We start from the raw sequence: 27,189 nt of genomic DNA on the forward strand, positions 1-27,189 counted from the left end.
GTGGGGATATCCTGGGTATATCTGGCTGCTTGTAGCTTTTGAGGGGTCCCTGAAGACAGAGGATGAGATGGCTAGATGGCATCACTGACTCGATGGACGTGAGTCTCAGTGAACTCCGGGAGTTGGTGATGGACAGGGAGGCCTGGCGTGCTGCGATTCATGGGGTCGCAAAGAGTCGGACACGACTGAGCGACTGATGTGATCTGAAGACTTGACTCTGGTCTTTAACCCTTAGGTGCCTTGTGATTTTGTTTTGAGCAAGTAACTTAGCCTTTCTGAGCTTTTTTACTCACTGTTTTTTAATCTTATCAGGCAGTGTGTAGCCATCTTTATTTAGAGATACTTTCTGAAAACATACAGAAATCTAGGCTTTTGGTTGATTGTTTTTATACAATTCAAAAATACTTGTTTTTTTCATGACCTTCTTTGGTTGTTTACTTAGGAGTGTAATACTGGTAAATCAAATATTTTTCTGAACATTTTCCCTAGTCTTGGAAATTAGGATTCACTTCTGTTCATAATATTCCAGAAGCTTCCGGTATGCAGGGGAGCAGATGCAGATGCAAGGAATGCTGTCATCAGGCTCTGGGAGGACCCAGGAGGACTTCTGGAAAGTGGTAGAATTCGGCCGCATCCTTGACAGGCAAACATGGTGGTTTGAGGAGAGTTTCCTAGTGGAGGAGATGAGGCAGAGGCTCACAGCCAGGAGTCCTGGGGCTGGGATTCCTGGTGCGTGTGGGTAGATGAGCCTGGAGAAGTAGGTGGGGGGCGGGTGTAGAGGCTGGGAAGGCACACTGAGGAGTCTGGCCTCTGTTCTCTCTGCTTTGGGCGCAGCTTCTAGAGTTACTTCTTTAGCATAGGAGTGGGGTTGATTGGCGAATCCCTTTTCCTTGAAGGTGCTAATAAGGGCCACCTGCTTACTGCTCCAGCTTCCTTTCTGTTTTCCAGCTGTGGTCAGTTCTTTTAGATTCTGGTTGTCCCAGGGCACCACGCTTTCTCTTGGTTTTACGTCTTGCACGTTGTCATCGCCTTGGCTTAGAAGGTGCGCTTTCCTCTAAAACATATACACACGTACTCACGCATTTGCTCTGTCCACTGCCTCCGCTTGTCCTCTGGGTCCCTCCTTAAATCACACTTGTTGAGAAGCCCTCTGGGCCTTGCCTTTCTTTTCAGGTTGGATTGTACGCCCTTCCTGGTGCACTTGTAGCACTTCATGGTGTTCCTGATCACGGCACATTATGGTTGTGTTGATGCTGCTGGCTTACTGCTCTTTCTCCTTCAGTTAGAGCTACATCTTCAGTGGCCAGAGGCTCGAGCACCTGGCACCTGTAAATGTTGTTCGAATGAATGACTGTGCAAAGAGGAAGGACTGGAGTTGGCAGGAAACAGCTCCTGACGAGAATGTCTGTAGCAGTCAATTGGAAAAAGAAGCTGGTGTGATTGAGTTGTATGTGGATGTACGAGAGAAACACACTTTTGTGACTGACTGACCATGGGCTCTGAGGGATGAGAAGAGGTGAAGGTGACTTCTAGCTTTTGCACCTCAACTGGTGTCAGGTGAGGCCATTAACTGAGTGAGGGGTGACGAGGGATATTGTTTGGGGTGAAAGTGAAAGTTGCTGTCACGTCCAACTCTTCACGACTCTATGGACTGTATAGTTAGTCCTTGGGATTGTGCAGGCCAGAATACTGGAATGGGTGGCCTTTCCTTTCTCCAGGGGATCTTCCCAACCCAGGGATTGAATCCAGGTCTCCTGCATTGCAAGTGGATTCTTTACCAGCTGAGCCACAAGGGAAGCCCATGTTTTGGGGTACAGTTCAGTTCAGTTGCTCAGTCGTGTCTGACTCTTTGTGACCCCATGAATTGCATCACGCCAGGCCTCCCTGTCTATCACCAATTCCTGGAGTTCACCCAAACTCATGTCCATCGAGTCAGTGAGGCCATCCGGCCATCTCATCCTCTGTTGTCCCCTTCTCCTCCTGCCCCCAATCCCTCCCAGCATCAGGGTCTTTTCCAATGAGTCAACTCTTCGCATGAGGTGGCCAAAGTACTGGAGTTTCAGCTTTAGCATCAGTCCTTCCAAAGAACACCCAGGACTGATCTCCTTCAGAATGGACTGGTTGGATGTCCTTGCAGTCCAAGGGACTCTAAAGAGTCTTCTCCACAGCACCACAGTTCAAAAGCATCGATTCTTTGGCGCTCAGCTTTCTTCACAGTCCAACTCTCACATCTATACATGACCACAGGAAAAACCATAGCCGTGACTAGATGGACCTTTGTTGGCAAAGTAATGTCTCTGCTTTTCAATATGCTATCTAGGTTGGTCATAACTTTTCTTCCAAGGAGTAAGCGTCTTTTGGGGTGACTGGATGCAAACATGTCATTTCTATTTCAGGTGTAATTGGGGTTGTTGTAGCATGTCTGTGCACAGTATGACCTTTGGGAGTGCAGATCAGAGATTAGGGAGTCATTCCTGTCACCCTGTTTTCCTTCTTCATTGAACTTTCAGACGGCAAAGGAGCCTGGTGATGGTGTCCGTAGAGGTCAGCCTTCCTGGCACAGGACAGGGTGGAAAAGGGTGGTAAATAGACTTGGAGGGGCCTCTGGTGGAGAAAGTAAGTTTCATGAATGTGGAGACCTCATTTGTCTTTTCTTGTGGCTCCATCTCTGCCCAGTGCCTGTTGGTGGAAGGAATGAATCAGTTCAGATGAATTAGTAGAAGTCATAGTAGTGGGTGAAATTGTCATGAGAGAAAAGAGGGGATTTGTGGGCAGAAATGTGGTGAATGCCTACATTTAAGTGTCAGACGGGGGGAGAGGACCAGGAAGAATGGCCAGAGAGGTGGGAGAATGAGAACACAAAATCAGACATGCTTCAGTACACAGGGTTGTAAGGAGTTATCCATTATAATGCCAAGAGTTTGAGTAGAATAAAGACTAAGAAAAAAGTACTGATTTTGTTGGTTTGATAGTGAGTTGAGAGGATGAGAAAAAGGTAGCAAAAGAGAGTAGATAATTCTTTCAAGAGTTTTGGTGGTAAATGGAGAGTGTTGATCAAATGATAGTGAAATGACTAAGTTGAGAAAAACTCAACTTAGTGAAACAACTTAGTTAAATAGTGAAGTTGAGAAAAGAAATTACTAGGCCCTGATGGGTGTATTAGTTATCTTTGCTGCTGTAACAAATTACTACAAACTTAGCAGTTTATAGAAAGGACACACTTGTTATCTGGCCCTGTGGGTCAGGAGTTCAGGGAGGGCTTTGCTTGATCTTCTGCTTCAGGACCTCACAGCCTGAAGTCAAGCTGTCAGCCAGGGCTGGGGTCACATTTGAAGGCCCAGCTGGGGATGGACACTCTTCTGAGTCCCATAGTTCTCATGGGCCTCCCCAACGTGGCAGCTGCTTCATCAGAGCCAGCAGAGGAGCGTCTGCCAGCCGGATGGAGGCACTGTACACGCTGCCTCATCTTGGAGGTGTTGTCTCAGTGACACATTCTGTTGTGAGAAGCAAGTCTGTCAGTCCAGTGCACACTCAAGGTGGGGAGCTTATACAGGAGTGTGTGCTCACTAAGGGGGTGGGGTCACAGGTAGTCCCCCATGGCGTTACAAGGGGAGGGTGATGGCATGAGAGAGCAAAGGACGGTTCTTTAGAAAGAGGGCTGTGGGGCACAGAGGCAGGATGGGGGTTTTGAAGGTGAAGTTCCAGGTATGTCACGCTGATGACCCTTTTCAGGAAGCTCCCTGCCTTCTCTCTTCATCCCCTCTCGAGGGGCATAGGTGCTCTGGAAGTGCGCTCTCCTGTGAGATGAATTCACAGAGGAATACAACAGGATTATCATGGCCATTGATAACCCCTCTGCCTTGGCTAAGATTGAATTATTTATCTGCAAATTCTTGGCCAGTGGAGGTATCTGCTCTGCTTGCTGTAGGATGTTGTTGAGGATCAAATGAGGTCATTCATATGGAAGTATCTTTTGGAATGTAAGATTTGCAGACAGAAGGCATTAACTGCACTACTTTCCCCCCGTGTTTAGTAGAACACACAGACTGTACCACACATGTAGCTTGTTAACTTGGGTTCATTATGTTGTACCTAAGTGATGGAACTGGGCTTTATTTTAATGCTGTGATTATTTTTAGGACTTTTGGAGTAGACTGTTTGCTTTTATGATAAATGACCCCAAACTGTGGTGCCTTTCAAGTCCTTGTGTGTAGTTTTTCAAAAATCTGCCCTTGCTGTCTCTTGTCACTCTTGCTTCCACTTGTCTGTCCATCTCTTGCTGTCCTTTGCCTTCTGACTTGTTGCTTCTGACCTCCTCTGGGCTTGGCAACCTGATGATCAAGCTCAGTAGAACTGAGTGGTTTAACAGTAATTCAGCTTGGGTTTGGGCTTGGGTGTCCTTCTCACAGAGAAGCGTGTGAGCTTTCGGGCGTGGACCAATCTCTTTTGGCCTTCGAGTGTGTCTTGTATCCTTTCTAGTTCTGGTTGCGTTTGAATTAGGTGAGTCCCCACGCCACTGGGTTCCATTTAGGAGGCATGTCACTTACTGCTCTGTTAGGCAAAATGGTGTCCTCCTCTCCTTTGGTTTTGGTGAGATTTTAGTTAGGGGGCTACAGCAAGTGATAGGTGATCTGTGATTTGTGGACTGAAAATGTTAGAGAATCAGGAAAAGCTTCTTATCAGGTTGGCATCAGGCTTGTGTGTAGCTGGTCTTTCCTTTAGGGTGTCAAACTCCCTGTATGGATTCCTGGGTATTCTTCCATGTTCATCGTATGCTGGAGCTTTTCTGTCACGGCAGCTTGTGAACTTTTTCTGCCCTAGCTTTTGCGTTGAGTCCCTGCATTATTAGGGGGAGAGCCTGTGTTGTGTGGAGAGAGCCCAGGAGTCCTGCAGGGAGACCTCCTCCGGGTTCTGCCAAGGGCCCACCTGTGGCCCTCGACCAGTGTCTGTGCCTGGGCCTTGGTGTCTGGAATAGACATAATGTCTGCGCTGCTGCCTGTTGGGCCAAAGTAAGATTTTATATGTGAAAGTGCTTGTTAAATGTTGTTGTTTAATTGTTGTGTCCAACTCTTTGTGACTCCATGGATTGTAGCCCACCTGTCCATGGGAATTTCCCAGGCAAGAATACTGGGGTGGGTTGTCATTTCCTTATCCAGGATATCTTCCTGACCCAGGGATGGAACCTGCATCTCCTGCATTGGTAGGTGAATTCTTTACCACTGAGCCACCTGGGAAACCTTTGTTAAATGCACATAATACCAAATAAAATAAAATGCCTAGCCTATTGGGTTGATAGCTCTCTCTCTTTGAGGAGTTAAAAAAGTTATCAGTATTAGTAATGATAAGTGCTGCTAAAAAAGTGTAATTTTAAATTTCATGTAGCTTTTTTTTCTGAATATGTCCTGCTGGAATCTATTTATACAAATGAGGATGTTTAATAAATGCTCTTTGATTATTTTCAGAGTATTGAGTATACTGGCTTCCTAGCCAAATTAAATTTATAAAAATTCTAATGATATTGTGATTCATAGCTAGGAAGAATTTTTTTTTTTCATTCTTAAATCACTTTACGCTTTACATGAATCTCTGGTAATAGTGAATCAATTAATGTGATTTCTTAGGTCATAAATCAGGCTTGATAGATTGTAGTATTAGTTCCTGTGTAAGCATCTCAGACCTACAACCGTTTTGTGGTCTGTTTTAGCAACTTGTTTGCTTTTGAACTCAATTCTAGGTGTTGAACTCAATTTGAGAGCCTAAAATGGTTTGTGCCCCACTTACCTTAGAGGTTACTGCCTCACTTTCTTGTTGCACCGGCCCTAGTAGTGGGAACAGCCACCACTCCTTTTAACTTGAGTACACACTTTAATTTTGTCTTTATCCCATAGGAGTGTTGGGAAGATTATTATAGTCACACTTACAGTATATTTTAAACTTCTTGAAAAGAGGGTAATATGTGAGCATGAAATATTTTTGTAGTATGCCTTGTAATTTTTCCCCCTGCTGACCCTTTGTGGTTTGTGTTTAGGGTGCATGGTGTTTTTCTAGTCGCTGAGGTCATCAGCTGGGAGGGTTTTCTGGAGGCCCCCCGAGGCTGGTCTCTGACAGGCCCTGTGTTGCCCTCTGTTAAACAGGCCTGTGCTATCACCACAAATGGTAGCCTTGATTCTGTTGGTGTCCGTGAACATGGCAGAGTATTTTCACCCCTTCATTCTTCTTCGTGGGTCAGAAGGAACTTTTGTCTTGTTGCTTGATTGTTCACGGACCAGAGGATGGGTGGCTACCCGGGGTGGCCTTAGAAGAGGGAGACAGAGATTCTTGAAAAGACTAATGGTCATTATTCAGTGAACCCTGCCATCACCAGGGCAAGAGATGGGACCACTCTTTTTCCTTTCCATGAACTTCTGGGAAAGTTGTTCATCCATGAATTCAACAAATATTTGAGCTTGTATTATGTGCCAGACATTAAGTACTGGAAAAGCCAGACATCCCTTCAAGGATGCCCTAGGTATAGTCTTATTTTGAATATGATAGAAAAATATTTATCAGTATAGAAAGACTACTAGATTGGGTTTAGATGCTGGATGGCTTTAGGGATTAAAGGTGGAGGTTATAGGTTCAGAATGCATTTTTGAGAGGACTGACTCTTCTGTAATTAAAAAAAATAATTACAAATGGCATTGTGGCAGAGTCTGTGAGCTGATCACAAAACCGGTCTCTTCTTCCCGGGCAGGTAGCCAGACCGCATCTCCCAGCCTCCCTGATGGTTAGGCGTGGCTTAGTGGCCGTATTCTAGCCAATGGCATGAGAGCCAAGAAGGGAGCCACTTCCAGGCCTGGCCCCAGGGCCCTCCCTCTGCAGGATTTCCGTGCCCTTTCCTGTCTGCTGGCTGCTGCAGAAGAGCCCAGTGAACTAGGAAGGCTTGTGCCTAGGATGGAAGGAGATCTGGGGCCAGAGCCACGGCTGGGGGGAGAGCTGCCTTCTGACTTACTGTTGTGGACTCTACATGAGCAAGAAGTAAATATTTATGGTATTTGAGCCATGATAAAGTTCGTTCTAAGAGTTAGCCTGCCTAACAATGCTAGGCAACACTGGTGAGTCTAGTAAAGGTGCTGAGAATTTTGGACTCTGCCTTCATTTTGATTATTTATATGTCACGTCATATGTAATGATCAGTGAATTTCAAGAATCAGTTTAAAACTCCATGGCAAAAATCTTCTTGACGTGTCACTTTTAATTGATACAACTGGTTTATTGCATTCAGTGTGGCCTTTCTGTGGGTCCTCAGTCGGCTTTAAAGGGACTCTGTGGAGTCTTAAACCTTGCCAGTGCTTATGGCAAAGGGCTGTAAATGCAGTTTTCATCATGCTGCTTCTCTCTCCAAAAGCCACTTATCATTTCTTGTTATACAGCATTTTCTTTCATTTATTCCATCATCCAGAATTCTATATAGTGTGTGTGTGTGTGTGTGTGTGTGTATGTAAATATATAAAATAAGTGTAGCTATGTGTAACACACTGACCTAGGTTCTCTAAAGAGAGACAAAAATGATAAAGCATATTCTGCGCCCCCGAAAAGTTTGTGCTCAAAACACAGATAGTTACTGGTTTTCCACAGTTATCAACTCACTTCAGCCTTTAATAAATCATGTATTATTTCATTACTTTTTTTTCTTTTTACCATTGTCTCCAATTAAATGTACTTATTGAAAGCAGGGAGTGTATTTTCAGGAGCTCCTCTGTCCCCTCTCGGGCACTTCTGGCAGACTATGGAACCTGAACTCAATTGAGTGACCATCCCTGTAGTTTCCATTGCTTCTGTTGCTTGGCTTTCCTGGTACAGTTTTGCATTATAGTTTGTGTCCACAGACGAGAGTTGTTTCGTAGGCCATTAGGAATTCATGGAATTGTGCCATCTGAAGTGTTGGGACTGGAAGGATCTTTATTAGATTAATTCCTGATCTTTCCGATCGTCTAGTTCCTGATAGCCCAGGTGTGACCATGAGTCATGGGGCCTTCCTAGAGGCACAGTCTCGGGCACACTCAGACCTGTGAGTCAGAAGCTGAGAGATCCTCAGATGACCCACATGTGCATTGCAGTGGAGATGCCCTGCTCAAGGTCACCCTCCCACTTCTCTCTGGAGAAAACTCACACAGCTGTTGATCTCAGTGGTTCCGATCCCTGGATACATCTTGGGATCACTTGGAAACCTTTAAAAAATACTGCTGCCTGGGTTCCATCCCTGTGCATTACATGGTCAGAATTGCAGCCTGGGCACCAGAACTTTAAAAATCTTTCTCGATGACTGAAGTGCAGCCACACTAAGAGCCGCTCAGCCTAGTGAGTGCTCAAGTCAAGGTTTCTTGATGCTCTAATCGGGTAGTTCCCTCGACCCACATGTGGATATGCTTTCAGAGCAGAGCTTTCCCTACCTGGTTCCTCGTCGGGGTGCGTCCCCTACCCGGCTCCTTGTTGTTCCCACCCGGTTCCTCGTTGTGGAGTGTCCCCTACCCGGTTTCTCGTCGTGGAGTGTCCCCACCTGGTTCCTCATCGTGGCGCGTCCCCTACCTGGTTCCTCGTCGTGGTGCGTCCCCTTGTCGTGGCGCGTCCCCTACCTGGTTCCTCATCATGGCGCGTCCCCTACCCGGTTCCTGGTCGTGGCGTGTCCCCTACCTGGTTCCTCATCGTGGCGCGTCCCCTGCCCGGTTCCTCGTCATGGCGCATCACCCTGTTTTCCTTCACAGCTCTTAACCCACTCTCCACCTACCTCTCCCACTGGCGGATACTCCATGAGACAGACCTTCATTCCTCTTGTTCCCTGCTGGGTCCCAGCTCTCAGGATGGTGTCTGGTGCATGTGAAGTGCTCTCTTAATAGGTGTGGGGCGCCTGGAAGGAGATAAAGAGGGGTGCATCTGGAGAGAAGCGCAGCCTGTTCAGGCGGCACCAGTCTGGCCGCTCACCTATGTCAGAGGTCAGGGTGGGAGAGGCTCCCGAGGAACAGGGGGCGGGGTGTGTGCGTGACTGAGTCAGACTTCACAGCCAGCCAGCGAGGGCAGCATGAGGGCAGCACGGAGACTGGACCCAGAGCTGGCTTGTTTCCCCACTCTCCTTTGTCCTGTGCACTGAGAGCTTGACTGTCTTCCCCAGGCCTGTCTGTGAGGGGTGGTGGTCCTGGGCTCAGAACTACAGACCCACAGACCTTCCTCCCTCCCTTCCGGAGCCAGGTCTAGAAATAGACCTCGGGTCCCTTGACAGGACCTAGCTCAGATCTGGCCCTTGGGTGCTTACTGCAAGGCAGCCATTGCTTATGTGAGTTAGCTTGTTTTGCCTTGTTTGCTTTGAGATCATTGTGTTTCTGAGGTTAGGATGACATTCAGTTTCACTCTCAGGTTTAGTAAGTTTCTTTCCTGGTCAAATTAACTATTAAGACTTCGTTTGTTATGGTAGCATGTTGGGAAATCATGGTTGGTTGCTCTTGATATTTCTGTTCCGCATGTTGTTTGTCGTTTTTTTGTGTTCATTTCTTTCAGTTTGTTATTCAGTATATTTTGCCACACATTTTGCCTGTCATCAGACTCTGAAGTCAGGTGGAAAGGTGTTCTTATGAAGCCATTCATTCATGTGTTCCTCTGTCCATTAGTGGTTTTGAAAACTTGTGTGAGACGTCATGATTGGTGGCAAACCTGAGCTGTCTGTTTTTTTTCTTGGTAATAGAAAGCCAGAAAATGTTGTCTTGAATGTAAAACATTCTTTTTAACATTATAAAATTTCCAGCTTCCATTTGGAAACCACATTAAGATGAGATGTTGTGTTACTGTGATGAGAAGGCTGCTGCTGGTGACGCCCACGGATGTTGCCGGAAGCCTAGAATTCCACACTGGGGGGTCGGGGGAGAGACTAATTTTGAATTTTCCAAAGGAATGTGAATTCTGAAGTTAGTCCATGGTTCATAGGGACAGCAATCCTCAGGCCTAGATTGGTGATCGGTAGTTATCACTACTGATTAAATCAGGCAGAAGGAAGACAGTAAAAGTCCTGGAACAGTTTTTCAGAAAGAAGAAATAAATAATTGGGAACTGATGGTTGTCCTGGTAGCTAGGGGTCACAGGGTGGAGAAAGACTTGCTCTGTGGTGAAGCACTTGCTCACCGTCGATGGAGAGGAAAATTGGAAATTCACAGAAGTAAGTTTAGTCAGATTTCAACCCTTACTGTTGCACAAAAAATCCAGGCAGTTATGAACTTATTCTCAGAAAATGCTTGCATTTTTGTGGATTATACTTGTGAGCCATAGTAACAATGGCGTTTTATATTTGAGTGGTACTTTTGAATCTAAAGCACAACCATATGCATTACCCCATCCAATTCTTGCAGCTACCCTCAGCTGGGGGATAGAGTTATCTTCTGTACTTTTTTTTTTGATGAAGTAACACAGGTTAAATTACTTTCCTAGGGACAGCTAGTAAGTGAGAGAACTGAGCTTTTTATATTTTAAACATAAAATGTTGAGGGTGATTGTTGAACTAGCTTTGGTTTTCTAGGTATATAAATCTGTGGTTTATAGTGCTGGAGGAATAGTCTAGAAATTTATTTAATACTGCAACTGAACAGACAAGGACCCCAAATCATTGGCTGGCGAGACTCAAAGAAATCCCCCACCCCTTTTTTTAAGTTACCATGGGGTAGGTTTTTATATGAAAGCTTTTAATTTTATCTACCTGCGGCATCCTGAGGGCAGAGACCTGGTCCTCTAGCTTCTTCCCGGCTCATCCCCTGCCGTGCTGCTGGTGGGCACGCAGAGATCCATCCTTTTGAATGGGTTGGGTTTGGGCCTTACTGTTGGGAAGTGGTAATAATGTCGTTGAATGTTGACTGAGCTGCAGAATGAAATGGCATTGGTTCTATTTCCTAACAAGTTACTTATAGCACATGTTTGCTCCCTCTTAAAAGATTACGCAGGTAATACAGGTTCACCAGTATGTGTCTTTTTCCATGTACATGTTTTATATTTTGAAATACTCTTAAGCTGACAGAAAAATCACAGATATAGTGTGCAAAGGACACTTTTTCCCTCTTGAACTATGTGAGAGTAAGCTGCTGATACGTGCTGTCAGCATCAGATCTTTTATTATGTGTTTCCTACAAGCAAGAACATTCTCTTCCATCACCACAATACAGGAATCTAAATCAGGAGTGAACACCCAGGCGTCTGTACCGTCGAATCCTCTGAGCTCTTCCAGTGGTGCTGGTTGACCCAGTGCTGACCTGGTAGGGAGAGGCCCAGTGGGACCCTAGGTTGCACTTTATTGTCTCTCCAGCCTCCTTTAATCCAGAACGGTTCTCAGTCCTTTTTTGACTTTCATGACCTTGCCACTCTTAGTTTCCAGGCCAGTCATTCTGTGGAATGCTCCTCAATTTGGATTTGTCCGATATTTCCTCATGATTAGATTCAGGTTTTGCATCTTTGGCAGGAATATCACAGAAGAGCCAGTGTTTATCTTTTTCAAAGATTAGTTTTACATTTTATTTTCTGTTTCCTTAGAGCGTTTCCCAAAGTGTATTCTGCGGAACTAGCACCTACTGTGTTCTCAACACCGTGCCACCTCTAGAAGGTAGGATTCGAAAGCTTTTGACTTACAGGAAGGGGTGGGCTTGGCAGTGACAGTGGCTCCATCGCTGTAGTGCAGGAAGGCCTGGGATCAGCAGTGAGAAGACCTGGGTTCTGCCTTAAACTTGCTGTGTGATCTTCGATGAGTTACTTAATCCTTCTGAGGGTAGCAAAACAAAACTCCCCTCGTAAAGTTTCTGTGAAGATTAAAAAAAGAAGAGAGTTTAATCACATGGGAAACTCAGAGCTTTCTGCAAATGTTAGCTATCCTAAAATACCACAACTTGGGAATTCTAGTGTCAAATTCCATAGAATTGGAGCCTGTGGTATCGTGGAAAAGCCAGAGGTCATGTCTCAATCCCATGTGAGCCACTTACTAGCTGTAGATCTTGGGCAAATTAATCTGAACCTCAGATTCTTCATCTGTAAAATGGGGATAATTATGCCCAGGTGGGTTATTGCGAGGATTCAAGGAGAGAGTCTAATGTAAAATCCTTTCTGGATGCCTGATATAGAGTCTCACAAATGTCTGCTCCCTCATAAACAGCAGAAGATAAATGTACTTGATCACGTGTGGCTCAAATGAAAATTGAATGGAATGAAGCAGGAGAGGATGCCCCAAACCCAAATTGATGGTAGTTGGTCTCAAGGCTACTGGGCCTCCCCCACTTTATCTGCCCCCGCCTACATGTTTTTAGGTCGAAAATGTAAATTCAGATAGAGGAGTTTATTAAACCTGAGTCTGAGCTGACCTGAACCCGGGTCAGAGGTTTGGTAGTGTGATTGTCAGGGAGAGGGTGTCTGGGCCACCTGAAAACAGAAAGGGTAAAATCAGATGATCACACCCACTCTAAGAAGAGGAAAGGGGTTGTGAAATAGCAAAACGAGTTACTTATTTCTGTTAAAAAAATTTTTTTTTTAGCCTTTTAAATATCCTTTGGATAATGACAACTGAGTTTTAATTCATTTTGGAGAATTTCTCTGGAAGGAATAAGAGGAAATCATACCCATGCTTGGCACATAGTTGGTGCTTAATTAATATTTACTTTGGATGAATAGTGATTTGCAGGTCTTAGGTCAGTAATGGCAGTGTTTGCTGCTGTGAGCTCTGTGCTGAGTTGAATTTAACAATACGCGCTTATGTTTTCCTGAATCAGTTCCTATCCTACTAATTAAATCTAAGCACATAATAATTAGAGCTAAACAGAAAATTGTAGAGCTTCCATTTAATTTTACCACTCCAAGTTGTTGATCAAATATATTTCCAGTAAGATTTCGCAATTTGATACACCATTAGACCAACTTATTTTGAACAGTTTGTTCTAGAGGTTGAGAGGTTAATCATCAACTTGATTGAATAACAGTTTATAATTATTCATAAAACCAAAAATGGATGCATTATTTCCAGGTTAGAGTTAATACAGTTATGACTTACCTTGCAGCCGTCAACAGTGTGTTCCAAAGAAAAGGTCAAATACATTTCTTTGGATTTAAATGAAGGATTTGATGATGTGAAATCTCAAATTTAGAAATAAACCATGAAAATAAGTTTTGGCTAATTAACTAAGTGAATGAGTTTTCTTGTACATTTTAGAAAGTTCCAGTTGAGTTATACTATGCCTCTAAAATTATTATATGGAAAATATTTGAAGGTTGACTGGAAAGAATGGTTCATTCTCTAGAATTATAGCTGTCAGCCAAACAAATCATCTGTCAATTTCAGGAGCTTCACTAGTTATTTTTATTGTGAAGTAGGTTAGAAAATGATTTTGTAAAGTCATATATCATACACGCAGATTTTGCAAGATAATGATAATGAAATGTTCTACTGTATTTGGTTGACACTTCCATTTTGCAGTGTCAGAGTTTTACTCTTTGGGTTTAAATACTGAGATGCAGTTGAAACCCCCGTATAGCTTATTTTCAGTGTTAACTCAAGATCTGTTAGAATCCTTGAACTGAGACAAGAATTTAATATCTGGTACATGTTTTGTCTAATTATTATATCAATTATAGTTACTCCAGAAACATTAAAAAGCAACATTTAATTAAAAAACACAATATAGCCATGTGAGCAGTTCTTGTCTGATGTGAAAGCAGAGTTACTTTTTATCCCACTTTAACTAGAAAAACTGAAAACACGAGTTTTAATGTTTTGGCTATTGGAGTTGCTGATATTCTTTTCCCAGTATTAAAATTGCCATCTTCATAATGCACTGTGGGAAAATATAGCCATTGTTATGTTTCTTAAAGACATCTAATTTATATTTAGCGTGAACCTGAAATTCTGGAAATAGCACAGTTTAAAAACTGATTAAGGGAAACCCATTGGCCTGTCATACTTCTCTTCCTTTTGAACCCATGGCTGCACAGCTCCATAAAGTGCTAAATTTAGAACCTCGGCTGAGACAGTGCTTACCCAGCCACTCTCCTTTTCCTCTTTAAAAAGCCTGTGGGCCCATTCACCACTGCCTGATTTTGTATCAGAGTAGAAGATGGAAGCCTTTTCTCTAGCAGTTAGGTGTGCTGTTGAAAAGAGTGCTTCCTCTGTCTCTGTTTACACACACACACACACACACACACACACACACACACACTCACTCACTCACTCACTCACTCACATGCTTTCTGTGCCCCAGGACAGTGGGATTCTTCAAGGAGACTTAAAAGGACAGATAATTAACATCAGGTTATGATCACAAACATAGAACTAGAAGCTTGGGTTTAATGTTCTGTTCATTGTCAGAATTACACTTGAACAGGTTTTTCAGAGCTATGGCTAGTCATATACAATTCAAAGTAAGCCTATAGTAGCATAGTACCGTTTTCATAAAAGGTACCCTGTAATTGGTAAATATCAGAATTGAGTATAGATGTTAGAATATCACCTCTATTTTCAGGATTGTACACATCATGGGAGATTTTTAAAAAGCAGAGTAAAACCACTTTAGGAGAAGAGAGAAGGGAGGTGAAGGCTCATGTGATTTGGAATTCTGTGCTTTCAAGTTTTATGGCCCATGGCACCTCCCTTGGGAGGATGAAGTGCAGGGAGCATACATAAGCACATAAAATTGCGAAGGTTTTATAGTGCGTAGTTCATACAGAACTTTCTATGAACTTTTAGTTAAACACTTTCTCTTTTAGTTTCATAGCAAGATTTTTTTAAAAAGTTTAATTTTATTCTGCTGTTAAATTAAAATTTTGGATTCTTCAAAGCAGTCAGTTTTTAAATTTTTCAATTTTTTTATACTGCTTTTAGAAATAGAGGATATGCATTATAATTCAATTGGTTGTGTAGTTCATGGACCAAAAAAGATTTAGTACGCTAAAACTCTTAAGTTCCTTCCTATAAAATATCTCCATATGATGCAGTAAATTTTTTTAGACTTTATGACTATGCCCAATATTTTCCTGTTAAGATCTTTTCCTTGAGAAGAAATGTGTTAATCAGATGAAAAATGTTTGGAGAAGATTTTATTAGGACTGTAAAATTATTTTTTATTCTTTTATGTTTTTCACATGTTCAAAAAGTAGTCTGTGCTAAACAAAATTGTAGTAAATGATTGGAAAAATGTATTACTTACTGTATTTCACTTTCAGCATTCTTAACTGATAAACCTCTGTGCCTATATAAGGTTGTTTAACTCTAAGGCATTTAAAGTTACTGAACGTGACAGTAAATTCTGTAGGGATCTGTGCCTGGAGGAGAATTAGAGATGATCTCATTTTCCTTGATTTGGGAAAAAGGAAAATATTAAGTAACTTACCCAAGGTCACACAATTAGAAAGCAGCAGAACTGGGCCAGAATCTTGGGCTCCTGACTGGGAGCCCTTTTTCACCTAATATCAGAGTGAGTTATGTCAACCATGACTTGCGGGGGCTAAGTCAGTCTTCAGTATTTTAATGTGTTGCTCCTTAGTACCCAGTTATGCCTTGTACCCTGTAGATATTGGAGCTTCCATTTGGCATTAAAAAACAATTGGAGTGGGTAATTTGAAACTTTGACCTAAATGTGTCAAACCTGGCAAGAAGTTTGCAGCCAGGCAAAGGGACTTTGTTACAGGAATAAAACAAGAAATGATACTCAGAGAAATAAGTGAATAAAATAACACATAAAGGAAAGGTAGTCAAACATACCATCTAGTCTGAGAGTCTTGAACTTGTCCCTCATTAATTTAGAAGAGTTACATTTTGATGAAATGCATCAAGTGTATAGATATGCATATATATCTCAAATTAATTAAAATATGCTTTTAGACTTAGGCTAGAAAGTCCAGCCTCTGTATTACTGAGGTAGCTACCTGCAGGTTGAAATTCCTTAGATTTATCAGATTTGTGCTTTTCTTTGGAAAGGAGAAGTCCCATTTGTATTTTAGAGGATGAAGTAGTAGTAGTAGTTTATCAAGAGAGTAAGTAGTTATATTTTAATTCCTCTTTCCTAAAAAATGTAACAACCTTTTCCACCTGGTTAACAGAAGATTTCTAGGTTTTGTGAGGTTAGCTCATTTTGTGATTTTGATGTACTTCATGGAAACCTCGTGAAAGAACCTTTAAAAGCAGTGCTTAGGTTCTGGGCAGCTGCTGGGCTATTCCCTGTTCACTTGCTCGCCATGGAGCCAAGAGCTCCATCTTACTGTAGAGCTTCTTGACCACAGTCTTGCTGCCATCTACCTGAAAAGTGTGTCAGTGAGTTCTGTTAACTAAGAGGGATGATGCTCTTGGTCTCCCAGTGACTAAACTGAGCTGCTGTTTCTGACCATGCCAGTGTACTTAAAAGGAGCTTTTCTCTATTATCTTCTCTGAATTTACTGTTTTCTTCTTTATAGATGATCATGGGAACAGCAATAGTAGTCATGTAAAAATCTTTTTACCGAAAAAGCTGCTTGAATGTCTGCCGAAATGTTCAAGTTTACCCAAAGAGAGGCACCGATGGAACACTAATGAGGTAGATAAATTTCTATTTCTAGGGGTATTCATTTTTTTAAGGGCAAACTTGCTAGGTCATCTTGTGCAGTACTACTATATGTTAGCTTAAAATTCAAAATACTGAACTAGGAAATTGTGAATGAGAAGAATACTGAATCTGAATTTGACAAAGACCAACATGTTGTTTTGAACAATCTCTGATCTGCCTGGCCTGCATTGAAAAATCTCAAATGTGCACGCTGACTTACTAAGATAGCATGAGTTTCTGTCTTTGTGTTTTCCTGCATTATGGTGTCTTGCATTTGGTGGTTGACTCTTATCTGCATCTCAGTTAAAGCTTAGTTCTTATCATAAATAGAGGAACAGCCCCAGTGTTCATAGACCATGCAGTGTCTTGACAATGTGAAGTTTCCGTAGAATTGAGAAGGGCAGGCTTCTTTTTAACAAAATGGCTCTGGTCCTCTCTAGAAGAAAGTTTGCATGGAGAATTAACTGGTTTACCTTAATGAAAGGCATTTGTATGAAGAATGAAGGCTGTGTAGTAGGTTGTTTATTTGATATCCAGTTAGAAGGTTGATGAAGTAGAGTGAGTCAGAGTTTTATCTTCTTGGATGATTTTTTTTTTTTTTGTAAATCCTAATCTGGAAGTCTTAATATTAAGGGTGGATTGCTTTGTCATCTTTTTTTTTGAAATCTGTTTCAATTCAGGATGATACCCATTTCACGTGGTGATGAGACTTGGGTCTGTGTCCATCAGGCTGGGAATTCTGTTTCTTTAGTTCACATGGCTGGGGTCATTGGTTTTGCGAAGTCCGTCTAAATCAGTTCGTATTGCTGGTTCAGCATTTACTTCCAAGTTATAAATACAAAACCCTACCCTATATCGGTCATTAAAATACAAGAAGAAAATACTGCTGCCTACTTACCTTTATTTTTTAAAAATTGTTCTGCTCAAATTCTTGACCTAAAATGCTTTTGTTTTGTTACAAGAGGTTACATGAGAGTCTCTTCACTTATCCTAGTTTATATATTTAAATACTCACTAGAACCTCATAGTTTTGTCTCAACTGATTTTAAACTTCTTTAAAGGTATGTATGTATTGATTATTTGCATAAACTATATTTCCCCCCTTAGACAAGATACCTTTGACAAACAGCTGGTTTAGAGTCCTGTTGTTTTAATCAGTCATCTATTAATTGTTTCAGACATTTTAGACGTGAAAACAAAGTAAATGTGCTGAAAATTAATCATAGATCGTTACTCTGTCAGCAAAATAATAAATTTGGGAGCCGTTCACTAAGTCCAAACTAGGTCATGAAATATTAAAAAACTCAGTATGTTCCTTAGTAATCCCTGAAACAGAGGATTTGATGCTATGTTATTATACATCAGTTTCGGTTTACTTATACATGTAACAAAGCAATTTTTTCAATATTACATTTTTATGTAATTGGCAATTTATTTTACCTTTGACTTGAAATTTCAGTTGAAACCAGTAATTGCTTAGTGAATTAAAATTAGTGATCTTAAGAGTTATAAAGCTGGAGGTAACAGTGTCAGAAATTTAGTTGGTAGATTATTTAGATCAGTGGTTTCAAAACATTTTTGGAACTTTTGAATGCAGCCTTCAACTTTTACATATTTGTTTACCTCTCAATTATTGATTTGTTCCACCTTACAATTATTTTAGATATATTATAAAATATCCAATAAGGAATTTTTAGAGAGGACCAGATTAAAAGGCAGATAAGAAGTTGTTCTGCATTTTCTTCTAGAACCTCAGCTCACGTAGCTCCTCGGAGACTGTGGTTTAGGTCCCAGTGTGACTGAAGTGTGTTTCCCTCTGACCCGTGCAGTGTGAGACTGGGATCTGAGAGCTGTGGGCTGTTTGCAGGAGTGGTCACTGCTGCTGAAAACATGGGGTTGGGGACATGGTGGGGTGGGCCTCGGCTGGTGGGGGCCAGGGCACCGCCCTCCTCCCCTGTGATCCGAGGCGCCTTCAGTGATCTATCAGCTCAACCCTGACGAAAAATCCTACGAGAGAACTGAATTCAAAGGTTGGCCCGTATTTCTGGATAGAGGACTTTGGCTTTGTTACCTGTTGAGTTTTGGCTTCAGGAAAAATAGAGGTGTCTTTGAGTGACAGCAGTTGTTAATTCTGTAGGGTGTTATGTGGTGATCGTTACCTGCCTTTTTACTTTTTTTACTGGCTGGGGTAATAGAAACAAAACAATTCGTTTGTCCTTCAGCCTTCTGTCCTTTATGTCACCACTGAGACCTGGGGGACAGATTCCCGGGAAAGGTGGGTTCATGGTCAGGCAGCCTTAAGGACCGGTGGAATCTCTCCAGGGGCTCAGGGCATGGAGTCCCTCTGTGGTTGGAGGGGATGACCGTGTCTCAGTGGAGGACGCGTGAGGGAGTCGGCTGGTATTTAGGAGCTGTGTTGGACACACATGACACTCCTGTCGCTTCCACTTGGCAGGACCAGGCTCTCGCGTAGGGAGGGGCACGTTGCACGAGCGCAGTTGTGAGCACAGCCGTCGCGTGTTTTCCATCTCACTCTCTGAGCAGCATCTGCTTGCTAAGGAGACTGGCGGCCGGGGTTGCTTGGATTAGAAGTCAGCTGTCGTCTTTCTCTGTCACCCGTGTTGTTCTCTCTTTGCTGGGTGTGCACAATTGAATTCCTGGGTAGAATCTGACTCCTCTGTACTTTGGAGAAGCGCCCTTCCTCACACCTGTGTGGTCACACTTGTGGTTGGTTACTGGAGAAAATCCACCTTGTGACCGGTGTGTGTACATCTCTTGAGAGAAGGGGGGCAAGATTGTGCCTGTTCACACGCAGCATGTTTCCTTTTACAGATGAGGGACTGTTGGTAAAAAAGGTGAAATAACTTGGTCAAGATAGCACACTTGACAGGGCCTGGCTCTGTCTGAGCTTCATTTCTTCTACGTTGTTGATTGATTCACAGGAACTTTCATTCTGTGGTGTGTCTTTCAGGCTTTTAATCAAAGATCCATAACCCTTAACCACATTAGGGTACTTGGCAGATCCACTGTGTAATTTAGTTTTTGGTTAAAAAGAGTTAATGTAAAATTTGTATTGTGGGTTCACATTGCAAATTTTGGTAAAGCTGAAAGTCACTGAAAAGGAAGACTGTTAGCAATAAAAGAGATTGTAGGGCCTGCTTCAGCACTTCTAACCTTTTCTAACTCATTGGGATAGGTGAACTCTCCTGCCCTTCTTGAATATTGTTTGCAATTGCAAAATAAATGTTGTATCTAAAAACAAATCAATTTTAGCTTATGCTTTCTCAGCCATAAACACTCTTTTCCCAGGAGATGATAATGATGATGATAATTACGGCAGCTACCATTTATTGAACGTCTCCTGTATGCTAGGCACTGTTGAGTTCTTTCTGTGAATCTTCACGTTTATTCCTTGACCTAGTCCTGTGAGGTGGGTTTTGTGATTATTCTTACATGGTATGTGAGGAGACTTGAACCGCAGAGTTGTTAAATAAAGCACCTGAAAGTGGTGGCCTTGGGAGTCCAAGCCCATCCCTTGATCTCGGAGCACATACTTTCTGCAGTTCTGTTCCAAGAACAGTTTCAGATAAGACTTCCCCAAGGTCTTGCCCTCCTTAGTGACTTCTGATCATTTTGTTTTATTCATTTGCTTCATTTTTCATTTTCTAGTATTATACCTAAACTTAATGTATTTTTGTCTGAGAATTTTTTTGAAAAAGTAGTAGATTGTGTTAGAGAAGGAGTTTCAACTCTTAGTAATGAATATTAATGTGTGGGCTCTAGGTAAGGAAGAAAGTACATTAAAAACAGAAATTCTGTACCTGTGCGTAACTGGCAGGTTGATAGGCTTGATTTTTTTATCCTGGACAGGAAAAAATGTCTTCAACACAGAGCACATTTGTTAGAGAACCAACTCTTATTTCATGATCACTTTGGTATTCACATAATTAGGTGAACTATTACGAGATTTTTTGCATTTTAAGTTAATATTGATATTTTTAAAGCCCAGAGCCAGAAATAATTATGCTAATGCAACTTTCTGATTGCTCAAACGACTACTTCATAATTACACATATTAGTACTCCATATATGTTGTCCAGACTGAAATTTCTTTTGTTTAGTCATTAATTAGCTCTTTGACTTAAGTTATAACTACTGCATTCCCCCCTTGCTGGATCTGGGTTTCCAGTGGCGTTCTTCCAAAGTGAAGTTAATGCAGCACCATGAACCTTTTATAATGAAAATGTTCTCCTTCAGTATGTTCAGATCATTTTTGTGTGCTGCTATTTTTGAACTATTAATGCTCTTTCTATTGTTTGTTTTTCCTTTAACACAAAGTTTCTCCAGAGTAAGCAAACAAAAAAGAATTCCAGTTTGTATTGATCTTAAAGGAAGTGCTGCAAAGGTTTGTGGTGGTAGCTTCAGAGATTTTCATATTAAATGCATTTTTTTTTAATGGTAAAAATGTCTGTGTAGGGAGCAGTACACATACAGGCTGATACAGTCATACCAGAGAAGCTGAAGAAGAAAAAACCCTCGGGTATAATGCCTTTTATAGGGAGAGAATTAGCATTTTAAATCCTGAATACTGCTCCCCCCAACTTTTTATATTCAGGTAAGAAAAATGGACTTTATGACTATGAAAATTATTAAATTATATTTCATTTCAATTATTTTAACAAGAACCCACCTTTACGATTTGCTAAAATCGTTTTTTTGGAAAGGTATAAATTCTTGAGTATTTTTGTATTTAAAATTTTTGTTTGTATAACTTATAAAGTTGTAGATTTAGGGCTACAGTTTTTGCAGTTATTGGCCTTACTCATGTACTTGTTCAGTCACTAAGTCTTTGTGACCCCATGGACTGTAGCACACCAGGCTTCCCTGTCCTTCACTATCTCCTAGAATTTGCTCAAATTCATGTCCAGTGAGTCGGTGATGCTATCTAACCGTCTCATCCTCTGCCACCCCCTTCTCTTGCCCTCAATCTTTCCCAGCATCAGGTTCTTTTCCAGTGAATTGGCTCTTCACATCAGATAGTAGTATACGTACATATTATCTTTTTGAAACATAGACACACATTTTTTGGAGACCATTTAAGACTCTTTATATTTCCCACATTTAAGCTAAACTGAAAAGCATTTTTGATTATAAAGGTGAGTGAGAGATTTTGGCAGTGTTAAGGGTTTGACTGGTCCCAGATCATTCTTTGGAGAAGGCAGTGGCAACCCACTCCAGTACTCTTTGCCTGGGAAGTCCCATGGATGGAGGAGCCTGGTAGGCTGCAGTCCATGGGGTCGCAAAGAGTTGGATGTGACTGAGCGACTTCCCTTTCACTTTTCACTTTCATGCATTGGAGAAGGAAATGGCAACCCACTCCAGTGTTCTTGCCTGGAGAATCCCAGGGACGGGGGAGCCTCGTGGGCTGCCGTCTATGGGGTCGCACGGAGTTGGACATGACTGAAGCGACTTAGCAGCAGCAGATCATTCTTTGAGGCCAAGCAGGGCTTTTGTGGTTGACAGAGGAGTCTCGTGGGCTACAGTCCATAGGGTTGCAAAGAGTTGCATGCAACCGAGCATGCGCGTGCACACACACACACGCATACACACACACACACGCACACGGAGGAAAATGCATGTATGACCTGCAGTACATACAGAGAGCCAGATTTTCAGAGTGACAACCTTTGTCTTTTGAGTACAGTGTGTGGTACCAAATTTTCAATGTGATCATTTTTTAGCAGTTGAGTTAAGCATAATTCCTCTGTTTAACTTAGTGGTATGAAGTGAATGGATGGATACTGCCATCCATGTGAGCACAGGCCTATTCATCAGGCAGTCTGTGTTGGTCACTCTGGTGTTGCAGTAGCAGAGGGGAGCGAGCACACTGAAATGCTGGGGGCGGGACATCCCCCCACATCCATGACGGCAGGCAGGTGGAGAGAGCAGTACCGGTGGGTTTGGCCTCAGGGAGCAGTAAAAGAAGAACATCTTACCTGCAGAGAGTCCAGTAATGTTTATAAAATCTAAGGTGGTAAAGCAGTTTTTCTTTAAAAGAAGAAAATTTCTGTAGACCCAGTGGTGTTTGACCTAAACTATTTTTATTATATTTTTTCAGAATGTAGCACTTAAAAGAATATTTGGCCCATACTCTGTGTTCAATAAATATTTGTTAAATGAATGAAATGTGGAAAAACACAAAAAACTCAGCATAGTTTTTTTTAATTCTTAGAGTTCTTCTGTGAATATAAAACTCAAATAGTATATACATTACATAAAAAGAGACCACAAAACTAATAAAATTTATATTAACAGCATTAGTTAAATGCAGTGGATGATGTTTTTGCCAAATCTATATTGTTTCTTGCCATGTGAATATAGTCCTGATTGTTCTCAGGCAGGTTCTTTTTTTTTTTTTTTTAATTGATTTTTATTTAAAAATTTTTACTTTGTGTTGGGATATAGCCAATTAACAGTGTTGTGGTAGTTTTAGTTGAACAGCAAAGGGACTCCACCATACACACACATGTGTCCATTCTTTCCCAACCCCTGTCCCATCCAGGCTCAGGCAGGTTCATTAGAATTTGGTACATGGCACTACTTTGTGCCCTGCAGTTATCCTGTCCCTCCCGCACCGAACTATTCATAAACTGTTTTTTTGCTCAGCAAGCATTTCTCTAAGCCTGTCATTAGGCCTTGGCACAAATATATCATTTAGTCTTAGGTTCACTTCTGGTTTTTCTCATTAGTCTAAGAACAACTTAAATGACACTACTGGGTACCCCTGCAATTGTAATTACAAATCACAGACTTGAACAATGAGTTTGTGTGCTAGAATATAATTGCTGTAGGTTTTACTTTTTCAGATTATGAGTTAATGTTTGAGATGAAAACTTCCTTACTGAATGCAAGGATCACCGATGTCTGGGGAAAGGATACAGAACTGGCCAGCTGGAAACAGGTTATAGTCTTGGCTCTGCCACCATTCAGCTGAGTGTTAGGTAAGACGCCTTCTAGGCCTCTTTTGTGTCTTTGGTGGTGGTGCGAGGTTGTGCTTTGAGAGCTTTAAAGATTTGTCTGAAGCCCAGTTCTCCAGTTGTGGAGGCTCGAGCACTGTTGCCAGCTTGGGAGTTTGCTTATTGTTTTAATTCTTAATCATCTTTTCATTTATTTTTATGTTTAAAGTGTACCATTCAGTGGTCTGTAGTGTGTACACACATGGTATCAGTTCAGTTCAGTTCAGTTCAGTCACGTCCAACTCTTTGCGACCCCATGAATCGCAGCACACCAGGCCTCCCTGTCCATCACCAACTCCCGGAGTTCACTCAGACTCACGTCCATCGAGTCAGTGACGCCATCCAGCCATCTCATCCTCTGTCTCCCCTTCTCCTCCTGCCCCCAATCCCTCCCAGCATCAGGGTCTTTTCCAGTGAGTCAACTCTTCACATGAGGTAGCCAAAGTACTGGAGTTTCAGCTTTAGCATCAGTCCTTCCAAAGAAATCCCAGGGCTGATCTCCTTCAGAATGGACTGGTTGGATGTCCTTGCAGTCCAAGGGACTCTCAAGAGTCTTCTCCACAGCACCACAGTTCAAAAGTATCGATTCTTCGGTGCTCAGCTTTCTTCACAGTCCAACTCTCACATCCATACATGACCACAGGAAAAACCATAGCCTTGACTAGATGGACCTTTGTTGGCAAAGTAATGTCTCTGCTTTTGAATATGCTATCTAGGTTGGTCATAACTTTCCTTCCAAGGAGTAAGGGTCTTTTAATTTCATGGCTGCAATCACCATCTGCAGTGATTTTGGAGCCCCAAAAAATAAAGTCTGACACTGTTTCCACTGTTTCCCCATCTATTTCCCATCAAGTGATGGAACCAGATGCCATGATCTTCATTTTCTGAATGTTGAGCTTTAAGCCAACTTTTTCACTCTCCACTTTCACTTTCATCAAGAGGCTTTTGAGTTCCTCTTCACTTTCTGCCATAAGGGTGGTGTCATCTGCATATCTGAGGTTATTGATATTTCTCCTGGCAATCTTGATTCCAGCTTGTGTTTCTTCCAATCCAGCGTTTCTCATGATGTACTCTGCATAGAAGTTAAATAAGCAGGGTGACAATATACAGCCTTGTCCTTTCCTATTTGGAAACCAGTCTGTTGTTCCATGTCCAGTTCTAACTGTTGCTTCCTGACCAGCATACAGATTTCTCAAGAGGCAGGTCTGGTGGTCTGGTATTCCCATCTCTTTCAGAATTTTCCACAGTTTATTGTGATCCACACAGTCAAAGGCTTTGGCATAGTCAATAAAGCAGAAATAGATGTTTTTCTGGAACTCTCTTGCTTTTTCCATGATCCAGCAGATGCTGGCAATTTGATCTCTGGTTCCTCTGCCTTTTCTAAAACCAGCTTGAACATCTGGAAGTTCACGGTTCACGTATTGCTGAAGCCTGGCTTGGAGAATTTTGAGCATTACTTTACTAGCATGTGAGATGAGTGCAATTGTGTGCTAGTTTGAGCATTCTTTGGCATTGCCTTTCTTTGGGATTGGAATGAAAACTGACCTTTTCCAGTCCTGTGGCCACACATGGTATACCTCCATCTAATTCCACATTTTCATCACCCAGCAGGTTGGGGGTTGGGGGTTTTCTGTCCCTCTGGCCTTGGTGGAGCTGGCCCCCTTCTGGGCAGGCGGCCTCTGCTCATACTCCAGTTTTTGTTACGTTTTCTTTTGGAAAAGGAAGCATGAAGGATCGTCTCTACCCCATTCCCTGTCCATCTCTGTTTGGCCTGGAGAGCTGAAAGCAGCAGAACCCTAAAGCTGACAGCATCTACTTACTTACCTCTCTACCTGTCTCCCACCTTCCAGTCCTTTTAATATTACCTATCAAATGTTCCTAATGATAAGTTCTGTTATCTCGATTATGAAATTCTGTTGGAAATTTGAAAAGACGTTCCTAAAAAATAACCTGTTTTCTGGTTTTAAGGCTTTTGTTTATTTTTATTTTTGACTGGGCTGAGTGTTCATTGCTGCACAGGTGTTTCTCTAGTTGCAGCAAGCGGGGCTCCTCTCTAGTATTGGCATGCGGGCTGCTCGTGGTGGTAGCTTCTCTTGTTGCACAGGCTCTAGGTGTGTGGGCATCAGTAGTCGCAGCTCCCGTGCTCTAGAGCCACGGGCTCAGTAGTTGTGATGCCCAGGCTTAATTACTCTGTGGCATGTGGGTCTTCCCACGTCAGGGATCAAACCCGTGTCTCCTGCATTAGCAGGTGGGTTCTTTACCACTGAGCCACCAGAGAAGCCCCGAATTTTAATGCTTTTGAAAGCCTGGGGGGAAAAAAAAGACGCAGAAAGAAACTCCTTTCTAGATGGATGAGAAAGCACAGATGGGCTGGAGTGAGTGTGATGAAAGATAACTATGTGTCTGGGAGTGGGCATGCTGTGTGGGTTTCCTGAAGCTTTCTCAGTGGCTTTGTGTGTTCTCTGGTCTGGTGAAGGGTGCAGAGCTGAAGTAAATGTAACGGTTAAAGACCGTGCCGTTTCCATGCAGTTCCCATTTACGGAGAAGTGGGGAAAGTGGGAGGAGCTCCAGCCCTGGGAATTGAACAAAGTGGAGCAGGTGTGTGTGCCTCCGTGGGGCAGCCGAAGTACCACCAGGGTGCAGTTCTAAGGCAGCTTCATTCAGCACTGAATTCATTTTACTGGGATTCCAACAGAGTTTCTGGGGATTAAAAGGTTTCCCATGTCCAGGAAACCAGAAAGCTGAGAAGTAGCTTGACCTAGGCTGGGAAGCCGCCTGAGCCTGAGTCAGTGGGAGCAGGTCTGAGGGGCGGGACTCCAGGTGTGTGTATGTCTGCTAAGTCACTTCAGTCGTGTCCAACTCTTTGCAACCCCATGGACTGTAGCCTGCCAGGCTCCTCTGTCCATGGGATTCTCCAGGCAGGAATACTGGAAGGGGTTGCCATGCTCTCCTCCAGGGGATCTTCCCAGGATCCATCCCACATCTCTTATGTCTCCTGCATTGGCAAGTGAGTTCTTTACCAACTTTAGTGCCACCTGGGAGGCCACACCTAGAATTTCTATTTACTTTTTATTATGATTTAGGTTTTAGAGCTGTTTAAGGTTCACAGCAAAATTGAGTGGAAGGTGCGGAGAGTTCCCATAGGTGCCCTGCCCCCTCCCATCCACAGCCTCTCCCGCTGTCCGCATCCCCTACTGGTGGTTCTTATTGTTTAGTCTCCCAGTCGTGTCCGACTCTTTTTGACCCCATGGACTGCAGCACTCCAGGCTTCCCTGTCCCTCACCATCTCCCCAAATTTCCCCAAGTTCATGTCCATTACATTGGTGATGCCATTCAGCCATCTCATCCTGTGACGCCTTCTTCTCATTCTGCCCTCTGTCTTCCCCAGCATCAGGGACTTTTCCAGGGTGTCGGCTGTTCACATCAGGTGACCAGAATACTGGAGTTTCAGCTTTAGCATTAGTCCTACTAGAAGGGTGCCTTTTTATAAGCAGTGAACCTGTGTTGACACGTCAGTATCACCCAGAGTCCATAGTTCATATGTGGTTCACTGTTGGTGTTGCATTTTCTGTGGGTTTGGACAAGCGCTTGTGACATGCATCCATCATTGT

The 27,189-nt window shown here is 42.6% G+C and overlaps 1 protein-coding gene across 4 annotated transcripts in view; it reads left to right on the forward strand.

The window, feature by feature from the left end:
* The window catches only part of CAMTA1 (calmodulin binding transcription activator 1), a 987,191-nt gene that overhangs the window by 18,707 nt on the left and 941,295 nt on the right, over nucleotides 1–27,189 (forward strand). Inside the window, exons 1-3 of one of the 4 annotated variants that reach the window (XM_044942955.2) lie at nucleotides 5,492–7,017; nucleotides 11,542–11,611; nucleotides 16,435–16,553. In XM_044942955.2, the coding sequence (XP_044798890.1) occupies nucleotides 6,805–7,017; nucleotides 11,542–11,611; nucleotides 16,435–16,553 (402 nt within the window). In that variant the 5' untranslated portion in view covers nucleotides 5,492–6,804. Of the gene's footprint in view, nucleotides 1–5,491; nucleotides 7,018–11,541; nucleotides 11,612–16,434; nucleotides 16,554–27,189 lie in introns of those variants that run through there. The other 3 variants (XM_044942953.2, XM_044942954.2, XM_044942956.1) reach the window with 3 other exon arrangements.

This window comes from Bubalus bubalis, chromosome 5, assembly GCF_019923935.1.
Source record: "Bubalus bubalis isolate 160015118507 breed Murrah chromosome 5, NDDB_SH_1, whole genome shotgun sequence".
Taxonomy (NCBI): Eukaryota; Metazoa; Chordata; class Mammalia; order Artiodactyla; family Bovidae; genus Bubalus; species Bubalus bubalis.